Source organism: Artemia sp. Qi Xiang Cuo, chromosome 10 (genome assembly GCF_049724085.1).
Source record: "Artemia sp. Qi Xiang Cuo chromosome 10, ASM4972408v1, whole genome shotgun sequence".
NCBI lineage: Eukaryota > Metazoa > Arthropoda > Branchiopoda > Anostraca > Artemiidae > Artemia > Artemia sp. Qi Xiang Cuo.
This window is the reverse complement of record NC_142803.1, coordinates 31,836,286-31,858,572: the sequence shown is the minus strand read 5'-3', so window position 1 is coordinate 31,858,572 and position 22,287 is coordinate 31,836,286. Positions and strand designations below refer to the sequence as shown.

The following is a 22,287-nucleotide window of genomic DNA, read 5'->3' as shown; positions in this document are numbered from 1 at the left end:
TAGCGTTATTACCTGATGAAATCCAAATTAATGGCTACCAGCTCTTTTCTAATCAGAATTCCCCAGTTTGTCACAAAGGAGTGTTTATTTGTAAGAGATAGACTAAAAGTTAGTCTCGTTCATTTTAATTCACTTACTACTGATGGAACTGAGTCTGTTTTGATAAAAAAAAACACACAAACACAAACACAATCAAACAATCTCAATTGTAGTGGGTGTTGTTTATAGAAGCCCCAGTGCTCCCTGTGTTTCGGGCTCTGAATCTAATCTGACTACTATGTTATCACATGTGATATCCAATTTCAAAAGTTATGATTTTGTCCTTCTATGGAACTTTAATCTTCCTGAAATCCAATGGATTGATGGATCTGGTTTTTGCACTAGAGATTCTCCTTTTTTGTCTGCCCTCTCTGATAATTCCCTCTGACAAACAATTTTACAACCAACTCGTTTCAGGCAAGGTCAAGAGTCCGACACTCTTGATCTGATTATTCTCAGTAATCCTGACCTTCTTATTCAGAATGTAATAAACACACCCGTTGGTAATAGCAACCATGTTGTAGTTATTTCAGAGTTATGTTTGACTGCTAAAAAACCGTCTCCAAGCAACAAAAATATATTAATTACAAACTAGTCTCCGAAAGACTTGCCAATGTCAATTGGGAATAGCTTATCACCAATGATATTGATGAGAGTGGGTCTAATGTGAAAACTGTAATTTTGCATGCTGAAAAGCTGTGCACCAGAATTTTTGGGGCTAAACAGGCCAAAAGTCAACCTTTTTTAACTACTGAAACAAGTAAGCTAATTAGTAGAAAACATCAAGCATAAAATCGTTATAGGAAAAAGAAAACCTTAGAAAATTTATCAACTCTTCAAAACTTTTCATAACCAGACAATCAACCGTATCAAGCAGAAGAAGAGGTTTGAGGAACAATTGGCTGAGGATGTTAGGGATAATCCTAAATGTTTCTGGTGTTATGCCTCTCAAAAATTTCTCAGCAGAAACACAGTCTCTGATATACTGCACGATAGTCAACCAGTTGCTGATCCTGGCTGAAATTTTCAACCAACAATTTGCATCTGTTTTTTCCTCCAATTCCAGAATTATTTTTACCCCACCTCCTATATATGATGTATCACATAACATGAAACCTTTTCTGATTAATGATACAATAGTTCTAAAGGAACTATGTCCATCAAAATAAATAAATCTGCTGGTCCATACTACATTTATCCTAGTATCTTCGATAAATGTTGAACGGTCTTGTGTCAACCTCTTTCCTTACTGTTAAATTATCATTAAACCTTTCCAGACTGCCTCTGGATTAGAAAAAATCCCATATCATTCCAATATTTAAGAAAGGCAGAAAGGACCTTGCTGAAAATTACCAACCTATTATCTTGACATCAGCAGTTGTTAAGGTTCTTGAAAGAATAATCAATTCTGCAGTTATTAGACATCTTGAAAGAAATAATCTCTTGCACAGCTCACAGCATGGCTTTTGTTCTGGAAGACCTGTTGGTACAAATCTCCATGAATCATATGAGCATATACCCTAAGTTACTTGATACAGGGGTGCCTGCTGACATGATTCTGCTTGACTTTTCTAAAGCTTTTGACAGAGTTTGTCACAAGCAACTTGCAATCAAATTACTTGCTGTCAAGCTTGAAGAGAAGTCCCGCTCTGGATCCTTGATTTTCTTTATATGCGATCGCAATGTGTTCAGTTATTTGTTGACTCTGGTAGCCGTATTCTTTCTTTGTCTGAGCATGTTTCGAGTGGACTTCCTCAGGGAAGTGTTTTGGATCCTGCACGTCTTAATATCTTCATCACTGATACTCCTTCCACTATCATCAGTAATCCAACGTTCTATGCTGATGACCTAAAGCTCATTGGACAAGCCTTGTCCTGTAAAGATCATCCCCTTCTACAAAATAATCTTGGACTGCTTGATCGATGGGCTGAGGCTTGGCTTCAGAAAATTTAATGTTGTAAAGTGCCATGTCATTCACTTTGGCAAAATGAACCCCTGTTGCTCTTACTTTCTCTAAGGTTACCTACTTTCCTCTGTAAATACTGAACAAGATTTTGGAATCACTATTGATAATGAATTAAAATTCAGCACTAATGCTAAGAAGTCTGCTGCTGGTACTAGTTCAACTATGGGGCTGATTAAGTGTACTCTTTCCACAGGTTCCATTAAAGTCGTCTGTCTTCAGTATAAGGGCTTGTGTGTCCTAAGCATGAAGTTGGAATGTATCTAGTCTCCCCTTATTTTAAAAAAGACATAAAATGTTGAAAGATGCGCAGAGTTGTGCCACCAAAGTGATATCCATCATACAGGAACCTTCCTACCCTGCAAGACTAGCAAAGCTGAAATTCCCAACTCTTGTATACAGAAGAAATAGAGGTGATACCATTTTAACCTACAGGTTAATGAGAGCTGATACACTCCCAGCATTATTTTCCACTGTTGGTCCTAACTCTAGAACTAGAGGTCATCAGTTGAAACTTGTTACGCACTCTACCCTATCCAGAGTCCTTGCTCAATTCTTTTCCTCAAGAATCATCAACAGTTGGAATAAACTCTCTGAAGAAACTGTTACTGCTTAATCTGTTGACTCCCTGGAGTGATCCTCCAGGGAGTGTAAACTCAAATGGGAAGCTTTGGATCAGCAAAGAGTACCTAGTCACTAAAGAATCCTGAATACAAATCAAATCGTCAACTCTGGAGCTCTACAAGGAGAAATCCTTAGATTGTTCTAAGCTGCAATTTAAGGTAATTTAGACTATACCCAAAGAGATTGTTATTTAGAAAACATGTGTATACAGATTATAGTCTAATCTGAAAGGTGCTAGCAGAATGCAATTGAACCTTCATTGATGCAATGAGTGCAGATCATTCATGGCATGCCACTAAGAGTTTATTGCTAGATATAGTCAATAGAGACTCAGCTACAAAATGGATATTCAAAACCCAAAACCTTCCCATTAATATGTCAAAGGAATTAGAAATGGCCAGGAACTGGAAAAAAAGTTTTGGAGATTGTATTCACAGAATGTGAATAATGCAGATCATTAACAAAGATAAAAACATGCACGCAACCAGGTGATAAATATCCCTATAAAGATTTCTGAGTAGAAGGAGGAGGCAAAGCTGCATCAGCTAAATCAAATCCTTAAATTTTTTTGACTTATGCCTCAGATAAAAAAGCCTGGAAGACATTCAGTTACCCAGCTGACACACAATGAATGTAAAATTGATGATCCCCAAGTAATAACAAATTCCCTTAGTTATCAATCAGCCTCCATCTTCACACCTGTTGACAGTGCTCCACTCCAAGATCCCTCCAAGTATGAAATCATAAGTTTAATGTCACCTATTACTATCAGTAGAGTTGACCTTGAAATCGGTCTTAAAACCTGAACACAAACAAATCAGTTGGACCAGATGACATTTATCCTTAACTTCTAAAAGAATCACATGCTGAACTGTCTCTTCCTTTTACACAGTTTTTCCAGAAGTCTCTAGATTTAAAGTGAATACCTGCAGAATGGAAGTTAAAATATATTACCACAGTGCACAAAGTTGGGAAAAGAAATGAGGCAGTTAACTACAGACCAATCAGTATTACCTCCACTGTGGGAAAAATACATGAAACCATAGTCAACTCTGCAGTCATTCAACATCTGACTCAAAATAAGCTGCTGTCCCTGTGTCAGCATGGTTTCTGTTCTGCTGGATCAATTGAGACTAACCTTATTGATGCATATGAATATGTCAACAATCTTAGAGAGGAGGGTTTCCCAGTTTACATGATTTTGCTGGACTTTGCAAAAGCATTTGATAAGGTGTGTCACAGGAGAGTGCTTATTAAGCTAGAAGCTATTGGTATTGACACAGTAACTATTGACTGGGCGATGCTTTTCCTTTGTAGTAGAAAACAAGCAGTTAAAGTGTTTAGGGAAAATGGGCAATCATTTCTCTCTGATGTTGTGGAAGCAAGAAGTGGAGTTCCTCAAGGAGCAGTCCTTGGCCCAACTTTATTTAATATTTTTGGTAATGATGAACCTTCTAACATCAAAAATAAAATAAGCCTTTATGCAGATGATTCAAAAATAATTGCTTCAGTTGAAAGTCCAGAAAAATAGAAACCATTCAAGCAGACTGGGAATCATTTACTCACTGGGCAGGGACTTGGAAGCTGAAGTTCAATGTCCAGAAATGCAGGGTTATCTACTTTGGTAATAAAAACTCAAGACAAAAGTACTCAACTAAGTCAATGGACAAAACAAGGCAATCTATAGTCAGTAGTCATGCTGAACAGGATCTGGGTCAATTAGTTGATGAAGAGCTAATGTTTAGTTTGCATACCCAGACTATTGCAGCAAAGGCTAGTCAAACTGTTGGTATATTTAAGAGAACTTTCAGTAGTTGTTCACCCTCAGTTGTTTCAAAGCTTTATGAAGGTTTAATTCTACCTAGACCAGAGTCTGGTATGTGCATTGCCAACCCAATTAATAAATCTGACCAAGAAACTCTAGAATCAGGTATACAAATAAATGCATCCAAGGTTTCTATGATATTACCTACCCCTCCTGGCTTGAAAAATTTAATTTACCCTCAATGACTTATTGCCAAAAGAGAGATATGACTATCGTATTCAAGCTGCTCAACCATAAAAAACTTATTCCAAATATCTCTTCCAGAACAAGCAGACATGTTCAAAAACTTTTCAAGAAGCATGGCAAGTCAAGTTTATGCAGCAAATTCTTTTCTTGGATGGTGAGTCTATGGAACTAGTGAGATCAGGAAACAGTCTCTTTTGCCAGTATTGAGTCATTCAAATAATTAAGTGACAAGGAATAGTGCAACAAGCCTATTCCTGGCAACTACAGGATCCTCATATTGCAAGTGCAATTTAAGGTAAGTTCCAAGTACCTTAACAGAAACTAATAACAACTCACTGCAGCACCAAGCTGTCTGAGGCCATCACAGCTATGCACATTACGTGCATTTAAGGCTGATGTCCTTAAACCCACTAAAATACTCTATTTTTCTTCTTTTTTTGCAAGCAATCTTTGAAATGTCATATAGTTTTTCTGATTTTGTTGTTGGTTGCTCAAGACAGTTGCAATTGCCAATTTTGCTGATTTTCAACTCATTGAATAATATCTCAGCCACAAAATTACTAAAAAGAAGATTCAATTGAGATGGGGAAAACAAACCAAGTCCAGCACCAGCCTTTAGGTTTAATATGTGTTTCCAGTATTCTTTAGCTCATACATTTTCATGATCAAAATTTTTTGAAAGGTTTACAGGGCTTAGCATTTCTCCTCCTTACCAATCTTTGCTTTATCTCATCCAGGCATGCTGAATTTGTTGAGATGAGTTGACATAATTTTAAATTCAGCTCTCTGACAATTTTTTCCCACCAACACTTTGTCAAATTCAAAAATAAGATCTTCTTAGTTGAATTGTACTTTCATGTGGGTACCTGTTGCAATGTAAAGTCTTTAAAATCTTTGTAGACTAAATCTGATTCTGTTACCTTGACTGATGGATCGCTCACAAGAAATACCATGCTTTACATGCTTCCATAGCCAGGGAAAAATGTTGAAGAAGTAAATATTCAGATTCTTTTTTTTCATCAAATTTCAGTGGGTTTAAAATGTTTTTATGTAAAATAAATTCATAATAATAATCATTCATACCTATAAAATAGATAGCTGTGTGGGCCTCAGGCTGCTTTGTGCTGTGGTGAGTTGTTAGTAGTAGTAGTAGTAGGTTCATAAAGTTATCAGCACAGGCTCTGACTAGTCCTTTTACTTTTTGTCCTATCCAATTTAACCAAGCCATCAATACCCTGGAGGAAACAATCAAAGTTGTTCAACAGCCAAAGTGCATTAGATACATACTCAAATAATAGGCCTATTTTTTCACTCATCAATGTGCTAAGATCTTACATCTTTTGTCAGAAAATGCTTAAAAGTGAAATCTTTGAACAAAGATCTTACATCTTTGGCGATTTTTGTGCAAACGTCTTTCATCATTCTGCTCTGATCAGCAGTCTGAGAGCAATAATGAGTAGATCATCAAAGTTCTCTCATCATTGTTCTATATGGCAAAACAGTGGCGGTCTTCACACTTTTTGCTAACATCAGTGAGCTGTAAGATCCTAGAACAAAGATGAGTTAAAAAACGATAGTCATTGCAGAAAAATGTAAGATCTTAGATGTAAGATCTTAGTGCTAAAAAACGGGCCTAATGTTTTCATCAGATATTCATCAATTGTTTCTAAGACATAATTATGGAAATAAGTTGGGTATGCAAAAATCATATTCATAAAATCCAGCTTTAACAATTTTAACCTTGGTGAAAGCTAGCTTGTTCATCAAGGTGACAATGCTTTATGATGTTAGAGATCTCAATAATTAGGTTCAGATTAAGAGACCTTAATGTCCATCTTGTCAAATATTCTTGGTTTGACCATAAATTACTTCATTTTCACCTAGTTGGATATTCTTGTCCTAGCCTAAGCTGCTTAATATTTAGCCATGTGGATATTTTGTTTATGATATGAACTATCAAATTTTCTGCTTGGCAGAGTAATGTTCTGCAGAATATATTACATTAAAAACAATGAGAAGCAGTTTTATCTGTCTAGATGAATATCTGGGCTTGATTCTTCTTCTTCTTCTATTTAACAGCAGGCGGGCTTTTCAGTAATACTATTTAGCTCTTTTCCTTCTGCTTCACTCTGTGGGCTACAGAGCTACTGGCTTGATTGCCTCATGTTTATTAGATAATTTCAGATATCTTCCAGTAGATCTTTCGACTCTATGAGTTCAATTATGAGATGATAGATGTCAATTTCTATGCTCTGTGTGTCAATTTCTATGGTATAGATGTCAATTTCTATGGTATAGTTGGCTAGGCTCTTGGCTGATAGTGAGATTTTGTGGTGTTTGAAGCATTTGAACAGTTTACAAAGCAAAGTATGTTGTGCGGACGTCAGCATATTACATTCAAATAGGCAATGGTCAATTGTTTCATTATTCATATTACAATGCCTGCAAAGAGGGGACAGGGGAATTGAACCACTTGAATTAGAAAACTTATATGAGAATGCAAGAAAATTTAGTCCATTTGTTCCAGAACGAATTCTATGATAAATTTTAGAAAGATACTTATTGGGAAAGGGGGAGAGGATAGGATTAATCTTATCAAAATTAATATCTGATAGTCTCCATCGGTAAATATCTCTGATCGGGATTCGTCTCCCACTTGGCTGGTCAGTATTTATAGTATTTTTTGCTATTTCATAAACCTGATGATTACCACTTATACCAGAGTGGCGAAGAATATACTGAAAATAAGTTCTTATGCCACTTGAAGCAAGATTATCTATAATACAAGGACAACGTCGTGTATCAATGTCCAGCGGATGTTGAGGAACTAAGGCCAGTAGCTTCAGGCTTTATGAATAGTTAAAATACTATAATATTATTTGAATTGGTTATCGGACTTTGGTTTTCCTTGGAGTGTTATAATATCAGGAATTTGAGTTTTAACTCTCAAAACATTATACATAAGGTATTATATAATCTTTCTCCCATTGCAATATTCAGGTGAGGAAGGAAAGCACCACTTGCTACCTTCTCATTCATTTTTTACCCATCAACAAATATTTGGAAGTGATTTTTATATGTAATTGTATTAAGTTCAGCAAATTTTTTCTGGACAAAAGCAATGGGGCTTAAATCTTTATTCCACTTTGAGAAATCAGTATTTATTATGGGACTTGACCAATTCCATGGAGGGGATTGGGAGAAAGTGGGTGCAATATACTTTGCTGGTACGGGGAACTTCTTCTGAATATTGGCATACTCCTCTGCAATGCCTCTATACATGGCTGGATTTCTTAACCAATTATGTAGGGTGTGTGAGCTATTTGATTCAATGTTTTGTCAAGAGAAAGCTACGTCTCTCCCGATTTATAAAACTGGAGTAAGGTTTTCTCCTTACATCCCCAGGGTATGGGAAGAAGTCTTTTTAGTATATTTGTTTTTCTATAGTATTTTTTTATTGTTTTTGAAATGTGGAGGTGGAAATTAAGTTTTTGTCAAGTATTATACATATGTAATTAATATTGTTGTCTTCTTAAATAGCTGCTCTATTTAGAGTAAGTATTGCATTAGTGTGATTTCTCTTTCGACGCAACTGGATTATTATCTGATTGGTAAGTGCTATAGTTAAGTTTGAATATTGGAAGACGTCTTCGAACTGAAAGTGACTTCTGCAGATTTGACTATGCTATCTCAAAGATGTTGCCAGATGACCATAGCATCAGATCGTCAGTATATTGTAGATTTGTGTGGGGTAGGTTCATGTCCCACAGATATAGGGCAAACAGGAGGCAACTGAGGACTGCTCCCTGAGGTAGTCCTTTGGTTGTTGTCTTTTGGGGTGAAGAGGCTGAACCAACACAAACAATGAAACTTCGCACTTTCATGGAGGATTTTATAAAACATACTAGCTTGGGGGGTAGTCCAAGGTTTGCAAGCTTGTTTAGAAGGATTTGGAGGTTCACATTGTCATATGCCCCTTCAAAATCTAGGAAAGCTGCAACTAGGACATTATTTTTGAGAATGATTCATTTATAGCATTTGTTAGCAAAATGAAAGCATCTGTTGAGGAGTGGTGTTTCCTGAATCCAGTTTGAGTGTGAGGGATCATATTGTTCTTTTCAACAAACCAGAGGAGTCTGTAATAGATCATTTTCCCCATTATTTTCCCCATCACAGGAGTAATAATTATGGGCCTATAGGACTCAGGGTTATCTTTGGGTTTATTTTTCTTTAGGATTGGTAGGAGGGACGAACATTTCCATACATTGGGGAACATAGAAGATGCCCAAGCGTGATTATAACAATTTAGCAGTTCTTGTTTGTATGAAGGGGTGAGATTATTTATCCATGTAGGGTGTATATTGTCATAGCTGCCGCTAGTTTTGGTCCTAATATGATGTATTGCATTATCCATTTCCTGGATTGAAAATAGAGTAGTTATATACTCGGGTCCTGGGCGTGGTTGGTAACTTGGGTTCATAGGAATTGGGGACATTTTGCTTCGATTATTTGATGTTAGCTTATTAAAAAAAAGAGTTGCAAATAGCTTAGCTTTTTCATTATCATTGTCATAATGAATATTATTATGTATAAGCTCACACAAGAGTGGGTTGGGGGGAGTCTTTTTCCCACAGATGTGGCTTATGACTTTATGTATTATTGGCTCATGTGTTTCTCTGAAGATATGATTTGCATAATTATTCCAGTATTTATATTTAGAATCTATTATAGCCCTTTTTAGATTCGATTCTGCTTGTAATTTTTCTAAATATGTATGATGTGATGGTTTTTTTTTATGAATTCTGTCCTGGCTGCCTTTTTTATTTTCCATTTATTCCTGAACTCACTTGTCTACCATACTTTAGGAAAGTGTCTAGGGAAAGTTTTCGTGGGTGTTGTCTTGGAAATACCAAGATTAGCTGTATTTATTAGTAAAGATGTCAAGACTTCAGCATGCGTGTCAACTGTTGTGTTTGAAATATATGAATTTTGGGTGAAACTTGTAATTTCATCATTTAGCTTATTTTGGAACATAGACCAATTTGCTTTAATGTTGATATATTTGGAAGTATGTGATAAGTTTCAACAGGTTCATTTAGGGAGCAAACTATAGCAAAGTTGTCAGTACATAGACTATCAATTTTATTTATATAAATTGTATTCAAAATGTTTAATAATTTGAAGGTCAATTGTGGAGAATCTGCCACTTTTGGGGTTGAAACATGTATTCAGGTTTGGAGGGGTAGCAACAGCTAATTCATTATTATTTGAAGTCATATGCTCAATCAATTTAACAGCTTTATTTGCTGGTTGATTCCCCCATAAAAGGCTGTGGGCATTGAAATCTCCACAAATAATGATATTTTTTTAACATATTAGAATTATTTATATAATTAAAGAAATCCATGGCATCTGTATTTTGGCCATTAGGCTTATAAAAGCTTATTATGTAGGTTTTTGTATTATTCAGCCAAACACTGATACCAATTGCATCAACATCATTTACAAAATCTGGAAAGTTGATGCCACAGAATTGTATTTTATTATTAATTAATAAAGCTACTCCACCTCCTTTTCTCTCTGATGATCTATCCTTTTTTAGGATAGTATATCCCAGAGACTTAATTTGTTGATTTTGGGTTAAATGAGTTTCCTGGAGGCAAGCAATATCAATGGATTTATTATCCATAAAAGATATTAGTTCATATAGCTTATTTTCTGTGAGTGATCTTACGTTCCACTGGAGTATTGATATGTGTTGTGTAGTTGATTTATTTTTCATGTCACTGTGTATCAATGTTCAGCTTTGTTAAAAGTAAAGCACGATCTTTTTTTTGCTTGAATGAGCATATCATCAGGGATGTAGATTTTTGCCAATTCCGCAAGGATTTTGTTTTCTGTAGTTGATGTATGTTCATGGCCTGAACTGCATTACAGTTTAGAATGAATAAGCATATATTTGGGGATTGCATGTTTGGTTGTGCATCCTGTTTGTCAGTTAAGGGATTAATTCCTGGTAGTGTTTCTGGTTTGTTTCTTCTTGGGAGGGGGGCCAGGCTGACCTCATCTCACCGGACAAGGAGGCTTGTTGACTTGGTGATTCCTTCTTATAGGGATGTGAGCTAGGGGGCTTAGAAGATGGTGTTTTATACGGGGTACTGGATGCATTGGGGGCGTTTGACTTGGGGGTTTTGGTTGGTTCAATACTGGCTTTATTTGGTATTATTGGGCAGCATTTGCTTCCATTGCTGCAACGGGGTATGTGATGGCCTTTTCTGTTGCTATTTGGAGTGTTAGTGCCATTTTCTTATATGCAGGGCATTATGATTTATTGGTAGATTTATGTGGGCCTTTGCAATTGATACATGTAGGCTGAGTGTTGTTGCATGTTGTCAACTCTTTAGGATGGAATGCTTTATTTACACTCTATAAGAATTTACACTCTATAAACAATTACTATACTTTAAGATACTTTCATTGTATTTGTTTGTTGTGTGTCACGGCTTGAAATACTTCTGACGCTGGATTGACTTTGGTACCTAGTCTTTTTGTGATTTGATTAACCTAGATGGGAATAATCCAGTAATGTTAATTTTTTCATTCTGCTCGAATAATACGGATAGGCCTTTTTTTAAGCCATTGGAGTTAGGTTTACCAAGTTGGGTAACATCTTCAACTGGGATTGTGTTTCCAGCTCTATCTGAGAGCCCTTCTTTTAACTCCTGAATAGGTATTTCTGGGGGAACATTGTAAACTACTATTTTTGTTGGGGATTGTTTTGGGTTCCATTTAGATGCATTAATTGGGGTATTCAGAAGGGATTTTAGGTTGATTATTGTGTCTGCTGATTTCTGATCTTGGACAGCTATTAGCAGAGATCCATCACGGTGAATATTAAGAGAGAACATTGATTTTAGCAATTTGAAAATTGCAACTATTATTTCAGTAATCATTTTTATTTCGAAGGGGGTAATAGGAGAAATTTTAAGGTAAATTCCTAAGTTTTGGTAGGGAGGATCTTGGGTAGGGAGAGGGGAAATACTTTTGATTGGGGAGATTTTTTTCCTTTTTTTAGAGCTTCTAGAAAGGACCTCTTGAAACCCATTATCATCATTTATAGTGACATTAGCCCCTACACTGATCATTGTGCTACTCTCAAAATTGGAGCTATCATATTAACTTTGAGATATTACGTTTGACCAGCCAGGATGGGTATCAGTTTTACTGGTATTTGGGGTGGGATCTGGGGGGACTTTTTTTGGAGGACTTATAATCATTGCCTATTGGAAAAAGCTTTAAACTAAAACAAAACTAAAACAATAAATGATAATACAATGATAAAAAACCGTCTGCACTCTACTATGGGGAAAATTTCAGGATCAAAAGAAACACCACAGTATGGCCCTGAGGATGATTTGAGCAGGATTGGTTCAGTACAACTACTGATTAATTGAGATAATAGTTCACCAGAAATTTATTTTAAATTTCTTAAAATGTTGCTGCTGTATGAATGCTGTATTCAGTTGAAATTCAATTTTGCAAAAATGAATTTCAACAGCTTGATATCAACAGTTGCTGAATATTATTTTTATTTTCATTGGACTAAAAATTTTTTGAGAATGTCCATTTATTTTAAAATGCATGTTGTTAAATATAAATCTTAAAGAATCCTTTCTTTGATTCTTGGAAATCCTGAACATACAAATTCCAAACATGGCAAATCTCTAGACATATGGTACCAATTATTCCAGGAAAATCCCGCACCACTTTTCATTAAAGGGTAAATATCTAGTTTAACAGAGTAGGATATTTGGATAGCTAAGAAACAAACTTATCTCAAGATTCTAATTTCATCTTGGATCCAAATATGGCATTTGTTCCTGTTGCAAATTCAATTTTAACCTAACATATCATTTCTAACCTGACCCAAACATACAGCCAATATAATATATTTCTATACATTTATTAGTTCTTGATTTTGTCAATTTTGAATCAATGGTGTAAATGTATGAGCAGTCCACTACATTAGGAGACATGTTAAGTAACAATTCTCACTTCATAATATGCAAAATAATCCTAGTTAACATATTTTCCAGCAGGAGAACCTTTATTGTCCCTTCTTTCACTGCTGTACAATTTTTTTAATAAAATTGACATAGATTTGACTGTATTTATCCATTTTCAAATAGTCTATATATGAAAGTTAAACACCATCACCTGAGGTGATGAGTCAGCAACCATCGTCTGAGGAGTCAGCAAAGCTAAGTTGTAACCACCAATGCTGAAATAAGGCCTGTTCCCATATTATTCTCAGTCCCAGATTTCACAACTAAGAAGCAGATTTGACAGAAGTCTTACAAAAGAAAAGGGTCAGGTACAATTTAGTTCCAAAATGATGTCTCCAGGACTGACCAACAGAAAAGAGCAAAGTTATATGAGGAGTTGCAGGTCAGGCATGTACAGGGTGAAGCTGATTTGGTTATCCATGGGAACTCTATAGTTCCAAAAAATGGTCAGATTCATGCAGCCCTTCCAGCTGCAATGGAACATTAAAGGTTATACCCTACAATGTAAGCAGTGTAAATAGACAGTTAAAAGGTAACGTTTTTCAAAGTAACATTAGGGACAAGCAGCCCCCTCTAGGCATGAAATGGAAGAATAATCTTTCTGTGTTGTATACAAATGTTGATGTACTTTCAAACAAACTTGATGAACTTTATTCTTTGGTAAATTTACAGAAACCTGATATAGTTATTGTGACTGAGGTGCTTCCAAAGCACTGCCTCAACCCCAAAGCACATATCTGTCAACTGAGTGGCTATAATATTGTGGACAACAAGCATTTGAAAAGAGCAGTTTGTATTTATGTTTTGTCATTGTCAAAATTGAAATATGCAGAAGTTGATATTTTGTTTACTAGGGAATTAAGTGAAGTAATTAGTGTGGAAGCTTAGTTGCCAGGGGTATCCCAAAATGTGAGGATTGTAGGCATATATCAAAGCCCATCTAGAAATTAATTTAGTATGTTAAATGATGATTGCCTGCTGAGTTATCTGTTGTACCTTTCTTCTGTTTCCTCAAAAACTCTTGTTCTTGGTGGCTTCAATGCACCCAATATTGACTGGTTATCCCAGGCTACATCAGGGATGGACCAGAGTTTTGCTTTTAAACTTGTACAAACCTTACAGGATAGTTTTCTGTACCAGCATGTTGTTGATCCCACAAGACTCAGAAGTAATTCCACTCCCCATGTACTAGATTTGGTGATCACAAAATCTCCAGATGACATACTAGACCTTAAGATGCTGCCACCTCTAGGTAAAACCGACCATGTAGTTATGTCTCTATCAATGAATGTAAGTGTGGTGGTGAACTCTGGTTCTAAATTTTATTATGATTATAGCAAGGGTTGTTACAATGAAATTGAATATTTTATCTGCTCTGCTTCTATTGTTGAGGAGCTTCAGTCAAGGAATGTGGATGTGGATGTTGCTTTTGAGTTTATCTGAGAGGCTATAAAAGAAGCATGTGACAGGTTCATTCAATGTTATTTTATAAAAGAAGGTTCTAGAAAAAGAAGATGACTGCCAAAATTTGTACTTGATGCTATTAGTGATAAAAATAAACAATGGAGACAGTATATGTTGGAAAAAAAATGAAGGATTGTGGTGTGCATATAAAAGAGCACAGAATCAAGTCACTTAATCTCTACATATTAACTGGGCATCACTGAAATCGTCAGTCATTACTAACATTTGAGGGTGTCCAAAGAAGTTTTGGAAGTAGGTTAATAAAAACAAGACTGATTACTTGACTGATTTGTGGATTTTTGATCACCCTGCTACTAGTGAATTAATAAGCAATGATCAGAAAAAGGCTGATGTGTTTAATCAAGTGTCTGCATCAGTTTTTGTAAATCTGAATGATGTCCATGCATGCAGTCTGGCTCATTTTACCAAATTTGTTTCAGCAGACAAAGTGCCCCTTGATGACTCTGATATTTCTTCACAGCAGGTTTTAAAAATTCTCCATGACCTTTCCATTAATACAGCTCTGGATATAGATGGTGTTTTTATGCTTTTCTTCAAAAGACAGCCATGTGTTTAGCTGAACCTCTTGCGTTTTTGTTTAACTATTGTCTATTTAGTGGTAAATGCCCTTTAGCATGGAAAAAAGCAGTTGTAAAGCCACTCCATAAAGGAGGATCTAAATCCCAATTTGGAAATTATTGTCTAATTTCAATAAGTTATGGCATCAGTCACAACACAGTTTCAGAAAAAACAGGTCATGCAATATGTAGTTGCTAGAAGTTGTAAAAGATTTCCAAAATATGGCTGATTTTGGTTTGAAGTTTGATTGCTTGTACATTGACTTCTGTAAAGCATTTGACAATGTTTCAATTAGTTTGTTGCTTAAAAAATTTGAAAAGTATAAGCTAGGCAGTAGAACTTTAACATGGATTACAGATTACTTATCAGGCCATTCCCAGAAAGTTTTACTTGGTAGTGCACTTTCAAGTGAGAGCCTGATTTTGAGCAGTGTGCCTCAAGGCAGTTGTTTGGGCCCAGTGTTATTTTGTTTGTTTGTTAATGATTTGCCTGAAGTATTTCATCACTGCACTGTCAAACTGTTTGCAGACAATATAAAACTGTATAAAAGTGTTACCTCCCCAGTAGACATCACCCTTATTCAAAAGGATCAGAATGCCCTATACCATTGGTGTAAATTGAACTCAATGTTTGTAAACCATCAAAAATTTTTTGTACTTCATTACTTTTTGAAAAGCTCAAATTGTCATTATTTTCTTGATGTTTCATCTGTGAATTCAGTGAGGGATTTAGGTATTCACTTTGATAACCAGTTGAAGGGGAAGGGAAGGATGGGCACACGCCCTCCCCCCATGTTTTTAGTATTCGGTAAAATTTTTGCTGAAGGCCAAGAAATTTGGCAAAATTGGCCAAAATTTAGCAAAATTCTTGATTTCTACAGAAAACTTGGCATTAATCAGGTAGCATCCAGTAAAATTTACAAATATTGCCCCCCACCCTCCAATAAAATGAGCCTCAGGACACCCCTGACAAATGGTGCAAACATTTAAGGCTGCTCTTGTTGAAACTGAGTTCTATGAAAAACAGTTTCTGTAATATAGTTGTTTTTTTACTGATGAATATTTTTGTTTTATTTTTTGTTTTGTGTTTTGCAGTGTTGCTGTTTGAGCTGTCATTTCTTGTGTTTGTATTGTGACAAGTCTATGGCTTCCTCCTTTATTGAATGAAATAAATAAATCACTTCTATCTACCAAAAAAATATGAATAAGCAAATATTGATAAATTATGTTACGTTAGATTTGGTTAGATTAGCTAGATGGCTCTAGGGTGTTTGTTTGACAAATGATCTTCAAGACTTTGAAAATAGACATAAATATTAAAAATGTGATTGGAAAACTGGAAATACAGAGTAAGAAGTGAAGATAAAGGTTCTCCCTCTGGAAAATAGGTTTACTAGGATTATTCTGCATATTATAAAGTAAGAATTGTTTTCTTAACATGTCTCCTTATGTAGTGGACTGCTCATGCATTTACACCAAATCATTTTATGGGTGAACCAGGAGAATCTGCACCTAAAATAAGAGAAATAGGTATTGGCTTTGATGGTCTGCAACATAGTTGCCAGGTGCCATGCATTTGGGCTCTTTCTTGAGTTGATAGCACATTTAATTTTTTGAATTGTTGCATAGCACTGATTTTGCGCATGTCAAAAAAAATTGGCGCAAAGTGGGCACATTTTGCCTTCATAATAACATTGACAAAAATCAAAATTTCAGAGTCTAGTGTTTACTGACAACTTCTACTGACAGATTCAGAAATCTCTCTATAAAGATAGGTGGAAGTTTCAGAACCCTGTAGGGATTCTCATATTGCATTCCAGACTCCATGACAACCTAAATTTAAAATATTAAAGCATGCATTATCCTTAGAATGAAAAACCAAATGGGAAGGTGGTCAAAAAAAAATTCAGAAAAGAGTGGGAAAAGCTGACCTTTGTTTGACATAGCTCAAGCAGCTCTTTCTGTCTTAAGCTTATCCATCAGCAACCCCTTGGTCGAGAGAGTGTTTTCTGTCATTAATCTTGTCAAGTACAAAATTTGAAACAGGATGCACCTTTAAATGCTTAACTCTACAGTGACCATCTGACTTAGGCTAAATTGCCAGGGAAAGTGCTGTAGGGACTTTGATTCTACACCCGCTATGCTGACTAGATTTACCATTGACATGTATGACATAAAAAAAACATCCAATGAAAATGAAAATGAAACTCTCCAGGAAATTTTGGGCAATACAGAAGGAGGGTTTGCTGTTTAACTTTGAAAATGATCTTGAATACTAGTCAAAGATAAATACAATATATGATTAAAAATGTACAAAACTAATTCAAAGTTCATTGAAAGCTTTGACTTCTGTTTCATGACAAAATCTCAGAACGTTGTCCTTAGCCTGCAATTTTATAGATAGTTGCATTAATAACAGCCAATCTAATTTCTTATCTTTGACTACGTTGTTCTAATTTATATTTTGAAAGCTACAAAACATTTTGTTCTCATAACTAAGTTTGATAATAATCCTATCTATTAGTTATCTTTATCAAATGTGCCTCTAACTTCCATGTTTTTGTAGGCTTTAACTTATTTATATTGCAAGACCAGTATACTGAGTACCTATTTCTTTTTTTAGTTCTTTAACCACAATTTTTGTTGTTGATAGGGAATAATTCAGCATATTAGCCAAAACGTAATGTAAAATACCATACCACTTTAGATATTGGCAAGTATTTTTTTTTTGTTAGATCATCTTTAATTCCCTTTTTTATTTACTTCTATGACATACCAGAGAACTAACTAAAATATCTTTCTTGTCAACCCAGAGACTGAGAACAGAAAATTTTGACCACAAAAGCACATGTAATCAGTCAAAAATGCTTCACTGTTTCAGATTTCAGAATATGGTGCTGAAATCTGTCAATGAAGACTGAATCCTACCAATTTTGAGTTCTAGTATTCTTGAAAGCAAAATTCACACTTTCTGGTAGCCTAACATTGTGTCTGATTTTTTTTTTTTTTTTTTTTTTTGTGCACATCCCTGCAAGATCTAATTTAACCTGAATTTCAAAATCAAACCAAAAAATAGATAGCAAAAATGTGCTGATGGCGCATTTTTGCTTCCCTTGGTACCCATTGTTAAGTCAGGCACCTGGCATAACTGGTCTGTAAAGGGATTAAAATTGAATTTGCAACAGAAATAAGTGTCATATTTAGATTCAGGATGAAATTCTGATTCTAGAATTAAGTTTGTTTCTTAGCTATCTGATTCCTCAATTAATGTTAATATTTACCAAACAAAGTCTAACAAAATGCCTAAATATTTTGCATAAAGGGATAAATCCCTTAAAATGAGAACACTGACTAGTAGGATATTGTATTTTCAATTGAACTTGTATTTACTTATGTAATTTCTATACTGTTTATGCAAGTTTTCATTAGCCTATCTGATCAAATTCTGAAAGCTTCAGTTAAATAAAATTCCTTCAGTTTTCTTTGGAGGGGTAAATCAAAGAAAATACCTTTCCATGTCTTGCGTTAGAGAAGAATCCAAGCTCACAATAGATAAGACAACCATCATGGAAAATTAAACGTTTTTCTCTCCTAAAATTGTTATAACAACAAAAAAATTCCTCCCATGACATTCATCCTTGAAATTTTCTGCTTAAATTCGCTGCATTCCGGGCCATGAACATACGTTCCGCGCCTAACAACAAACAATGTAATAATTAACAGTTAATAACTCACTGCCGCACCAAACCGCCTGAGGCGAACAGAGCTGCGCACACTCCTGTTCCATCCTTACCTATTTAAAATCTTCCTCTTTAGACTATCCCAGGAAATTCCAATTTCTCTTAAATCTTTCCCCACGACATCCTCCCAACCCATTCGGGGACGATCTATTTTTCGTTTGGCCCTAAAAGGTTGGCCGACAAGGACAATCTTTGGCAATCTGTCGCGCTTGATCAATAGAATGGCGTTGGTAATGGTGTTGGTAGAATGGCGTTGGTGGCGTTGGCCAGTGACAACTGATATTTATTATAAAATAGAATAAAAGGAAAAATGTTCTATTTCTAATTATTCTTAATTCATCTGACACCTCTTCTAGATCGGCTGTTGTTTATTCCTCGTTGTTTACCGAAAAAAGGGAGTAATAATAATTAGACAAGATTTGGGTACCAAGGTAATTAAAATTCTTTGCTTCAAATTATTGTTTCTCGGAAATTAGGAATAACCCTTTTATCAGATCTCAAATTATTTGTTTAAACTAAACCAAGTTCTTATGTTTACATCTTGAAAAAGAGGCTAGTACTCTTTAGAACTTTCATGAACTCAAACTTTATCATAAAAAATTGCATCTATCTAGACGGAAAGAGATTGAAATTCTTAATCTGACAACTTAATTCCCCTTTCTTCCCTGTACTATCTGTAAAACATCAAAGTCGCCTTTATATAAATATTGGCACGAGTTAAAAAATGCAAAAGTGGCTAAAAAAAAGAGGAATAGAGTCCCCCTTCTTATTAAGTCATACAATATAGAAAAAAGGAATATTGGTATTGTCCTATAGTTCCAATCTTCTTATATATAAGATTTTAATAAATACCAGACAAGTTCCAAGGATTACTAAGCTAGAAGGAGAAGGTACAAAGCTCTTTTAATAAATCTTTCTTGGTTATGGGCTTTTCTTTTCTTTAAACCTTAGGTTATTCACAAGTTTCAGTTTCTGGGACGAAACTAATTTTATTTCTATTTTAATCCTTAAAAATGCTGTACTTTTTCTAGAGCACCCAAGCCTTGGTTAATTAATATTATCTAACCGAATTATCAACCCGAATCACCAAGTATAATAAAATTTCTAGAGTCTTAAGCTATTTGCGTTCGTATTTCTCTGCTGCTAATCTGTTTTAGTTAGATTACGCATCCTTTAATTAATAATCCCCTTATAAGTCTATTGACAATCCTCTAGCCGGAATTTTTGTTCTGAATCCAGTATCAGTTTAAATGTCTCCAATGTAAATATTAAATTAATTTAGTATATGGCTTTGTCTAGTACAGGTTGCACAAATCTTTCAGAAGTTGATTTCTTATCTCAGTATTATTATCAAAGGGAATAACTTTGTAACTTACCGAAAGTTCCTTTCTGGTCTCTTCTCATCACAAGATAACCCCTATTTTCTCTCATCCTTACGTTTTATTCATTTTGCTACTTGATCCGTTTAGCGACCATTTCTGTTCTCCTAGCCCATGAACAACTTTTTGTTAAAAAGTAGCTTTTTTCCGGTATTTCCAGGCCTTGCGTTCCTCTTTGTTTTATACCAAAACTGGTCTAAATTAGGTATTCAAATATTTATCACGGGTTCAAAAGTCGTTTGATTCTTGAACAAAGAAACGTCACTACAAGATTTATGACTAGTTACTCAAAGCGAAGTTACTTTCAAATTCAAACTAATTTGAAATTTTTGCTTTATTTCTGAACTATTAGCGAAAGAGTATACCGAGTTTTACTAAAATTAAGTTACGAAATTACACAAAATTAAAGCCTCCGTACAAGCGTTAATTAGCAGTGAAAGAGACAGCTAAGCATAGATATAGGCGTTAAGCAGAAGTAAAAAAATAGATTATGCATAGGGGTCCCCAATTGCAAACCTGAGGTTGGGGTGGCTAGGCTCCATTGCCTTTTCTGATGGACCGGTAGGCAGACTAAACAAGCTCTTCTAACTATGTCAAATTCTTGAATAGGCTTGGATGATTCTAGATATTCCGCTAAAATAATCACTACAATCACTCTTTGCATTGGAACTATCACTTTAAGTTTTTAAAGAAGAAACTAGAAATCTTGATTTCCAAGCGACTAAGCATACTCCGAAGTTTCAACGACCATAAAGGAAGGGGTTTGAAGAAGGCACTGTCCTTCTATACAGAATATCTTCTGATCATTTTATGGTTTAATGTTACTATTTATTTTCACTAATTAAATAAACTTTTTCTACAAAATAAATTTTTCAGAGAAAAGTAAAGAACCCCAATAAACAAGAAATGAGTAAAAATAAAATCAAATAATCTACCAAGCATGAAACTACCACAAATCAGCATCGATAAATAAATGAAACCCAAAAAGAACAGAAATTAAAATAAATAACCGAGTCAAACTCAAAACGAGCAGAAATTAACATAAGTTGGGTGCAAATCCCCTATGCCTTCCCAAGGCCAGAACAAAATTTGTACTTTACAGAAAAAATAAAAATGAATGTGCATTGTCAGTTTAATATACATATACTGATATTTAGTAATCAAAATGTTAATATTATTTGATTTTTAAAGTTATAAAAGTAAAAGAATTTATATTTTTTCAATAAAGGGCAAATTTTGTTGTGGCCTTGGGAAGGCAAATGGGTTTTGCGCCCAACTTATGTTAATTTTTACTCGTTTTGATTTTTACTCGGTTGTTTATTGTAATTTCTGTTCGTTTTGGGTTTCATTTATTTATCGATGCTGATTTGTGGTAGTTTCACGCTTGGTAGATTATTTTATTTTATTTTTTCTCTTTTTCGTTTAATGGAGTTCTTTACTTTTTTTGAAAAGCTTATTTTGTATAAAAAATTTTTAATTAATTTCTGTTCGTTTTATATTGACATAGTCTTTTCAGGGAAAAGGAAAATAATACTTTAAATCTTTTTGTTTTTTAAGACTTTATAGTTTGGACCGCTATTTGTATAGTGGAAAAAAATTTTCAGCAATTTTTAACAACATTCACCCTTTTAAAAATTTGGACACAAATAGTACTGTTTAATTTAATTTCATACCACCTCTAGTTGACCTAAAATAGTAAACTTGATACCATTCGCAAAAAAAATCTGTTTAATTTCTTCGATAGCCTAGACACACTGACAGTATTTTGACTCGGTCACATTTAAATAGTAGATTCAGCCCCGAAAGTCTGGACATGATATCCTCAGTCGTTCTTGGGATACTAATGACATACCTTATTTGGAACTAGCATTAACACAGTGTATTTTGATTTAATCTAAAGATGACAATTATTTTTCAAACGCAGAAGGCCAATGGGAGGGTGGGAGTGGGAAGGGGGTTAGTTACTCTTCAATCACGTTTGAATAATAAGAAGGTAATCAGTACTAACTGTTTTCAATTGATTGATCCCTTTTTGAAGTTCCTAAGACAACTTCTTCGATACGAAATGTCTTGGTCTAAACAACAACAACAACAACAAATAATATATTATACCCACATCGATCTTTACTATAATAAAAAAAAAACTTTCCGAAAAATAAGTTTTTCAAGGAAAAGTAAAGGCCATTTTAAACTTAAGCTCAGGAGATACAAATACCTGTTAAAATTCAAACTCAAAAAGACCAGAAATTACTATTAAATAATAAATGAAACCCAAAACGAACAGAAATTTAATAAACAATCATAGCATAAAACATACAGCAAGTAACAATATAAATGAATAAATATATCTTAAAGTGATTAATTTTTAGATTGAATATAAAAATCAATCGTAAAACGAAAACAAGTATTTTTATTTTAAAGAA

General features: G+C 34.7%; 2 protein-coding genes across 3 annotated transcripts in view; one reads left to right on the top strand and one right to left on the bottom strand.

Moving 5' to 3' along the window:
- LOC148947671 (3-oxoacyl-[acyl-carrier-protein] synthase, mitochondrial) overlaps positions 1-18,411 on the bottom strand; it is a 102,778-nt gene extending 84,367 nt beyond the window's left edge. The window contains exons 1-2 of one of the 2 annotated variants that reach the window (XM_089096187.1): positions 18,255-18,411; positions 5,721-5,872 (exon numbers count right to left, since the gene is read on the bottom strand). The gene's annotated coding sequence lies outside the window, so the exon portion shown is untranslated. The remainder of the gene's footprint in view (positions 1-5,720; positions 5,873-18,254) is intronic. The other variant, XM_089096186.1, reaches the window with a different exon arrangement.
- Positions 2,298-2,618, top strand: LOC148947672 (uncharacterized). The gene has a single exon (XM_089095979.1). The coding sequence runs from the start codon at positions 2,298-2,300 to the stop codon at positions 2,616-2,618; it is 321 nt and encodes a 106-aa protein (XP_088952105.1).
- Positions 18,412-22,287: the final 3,876 nt, after the last annotated feature.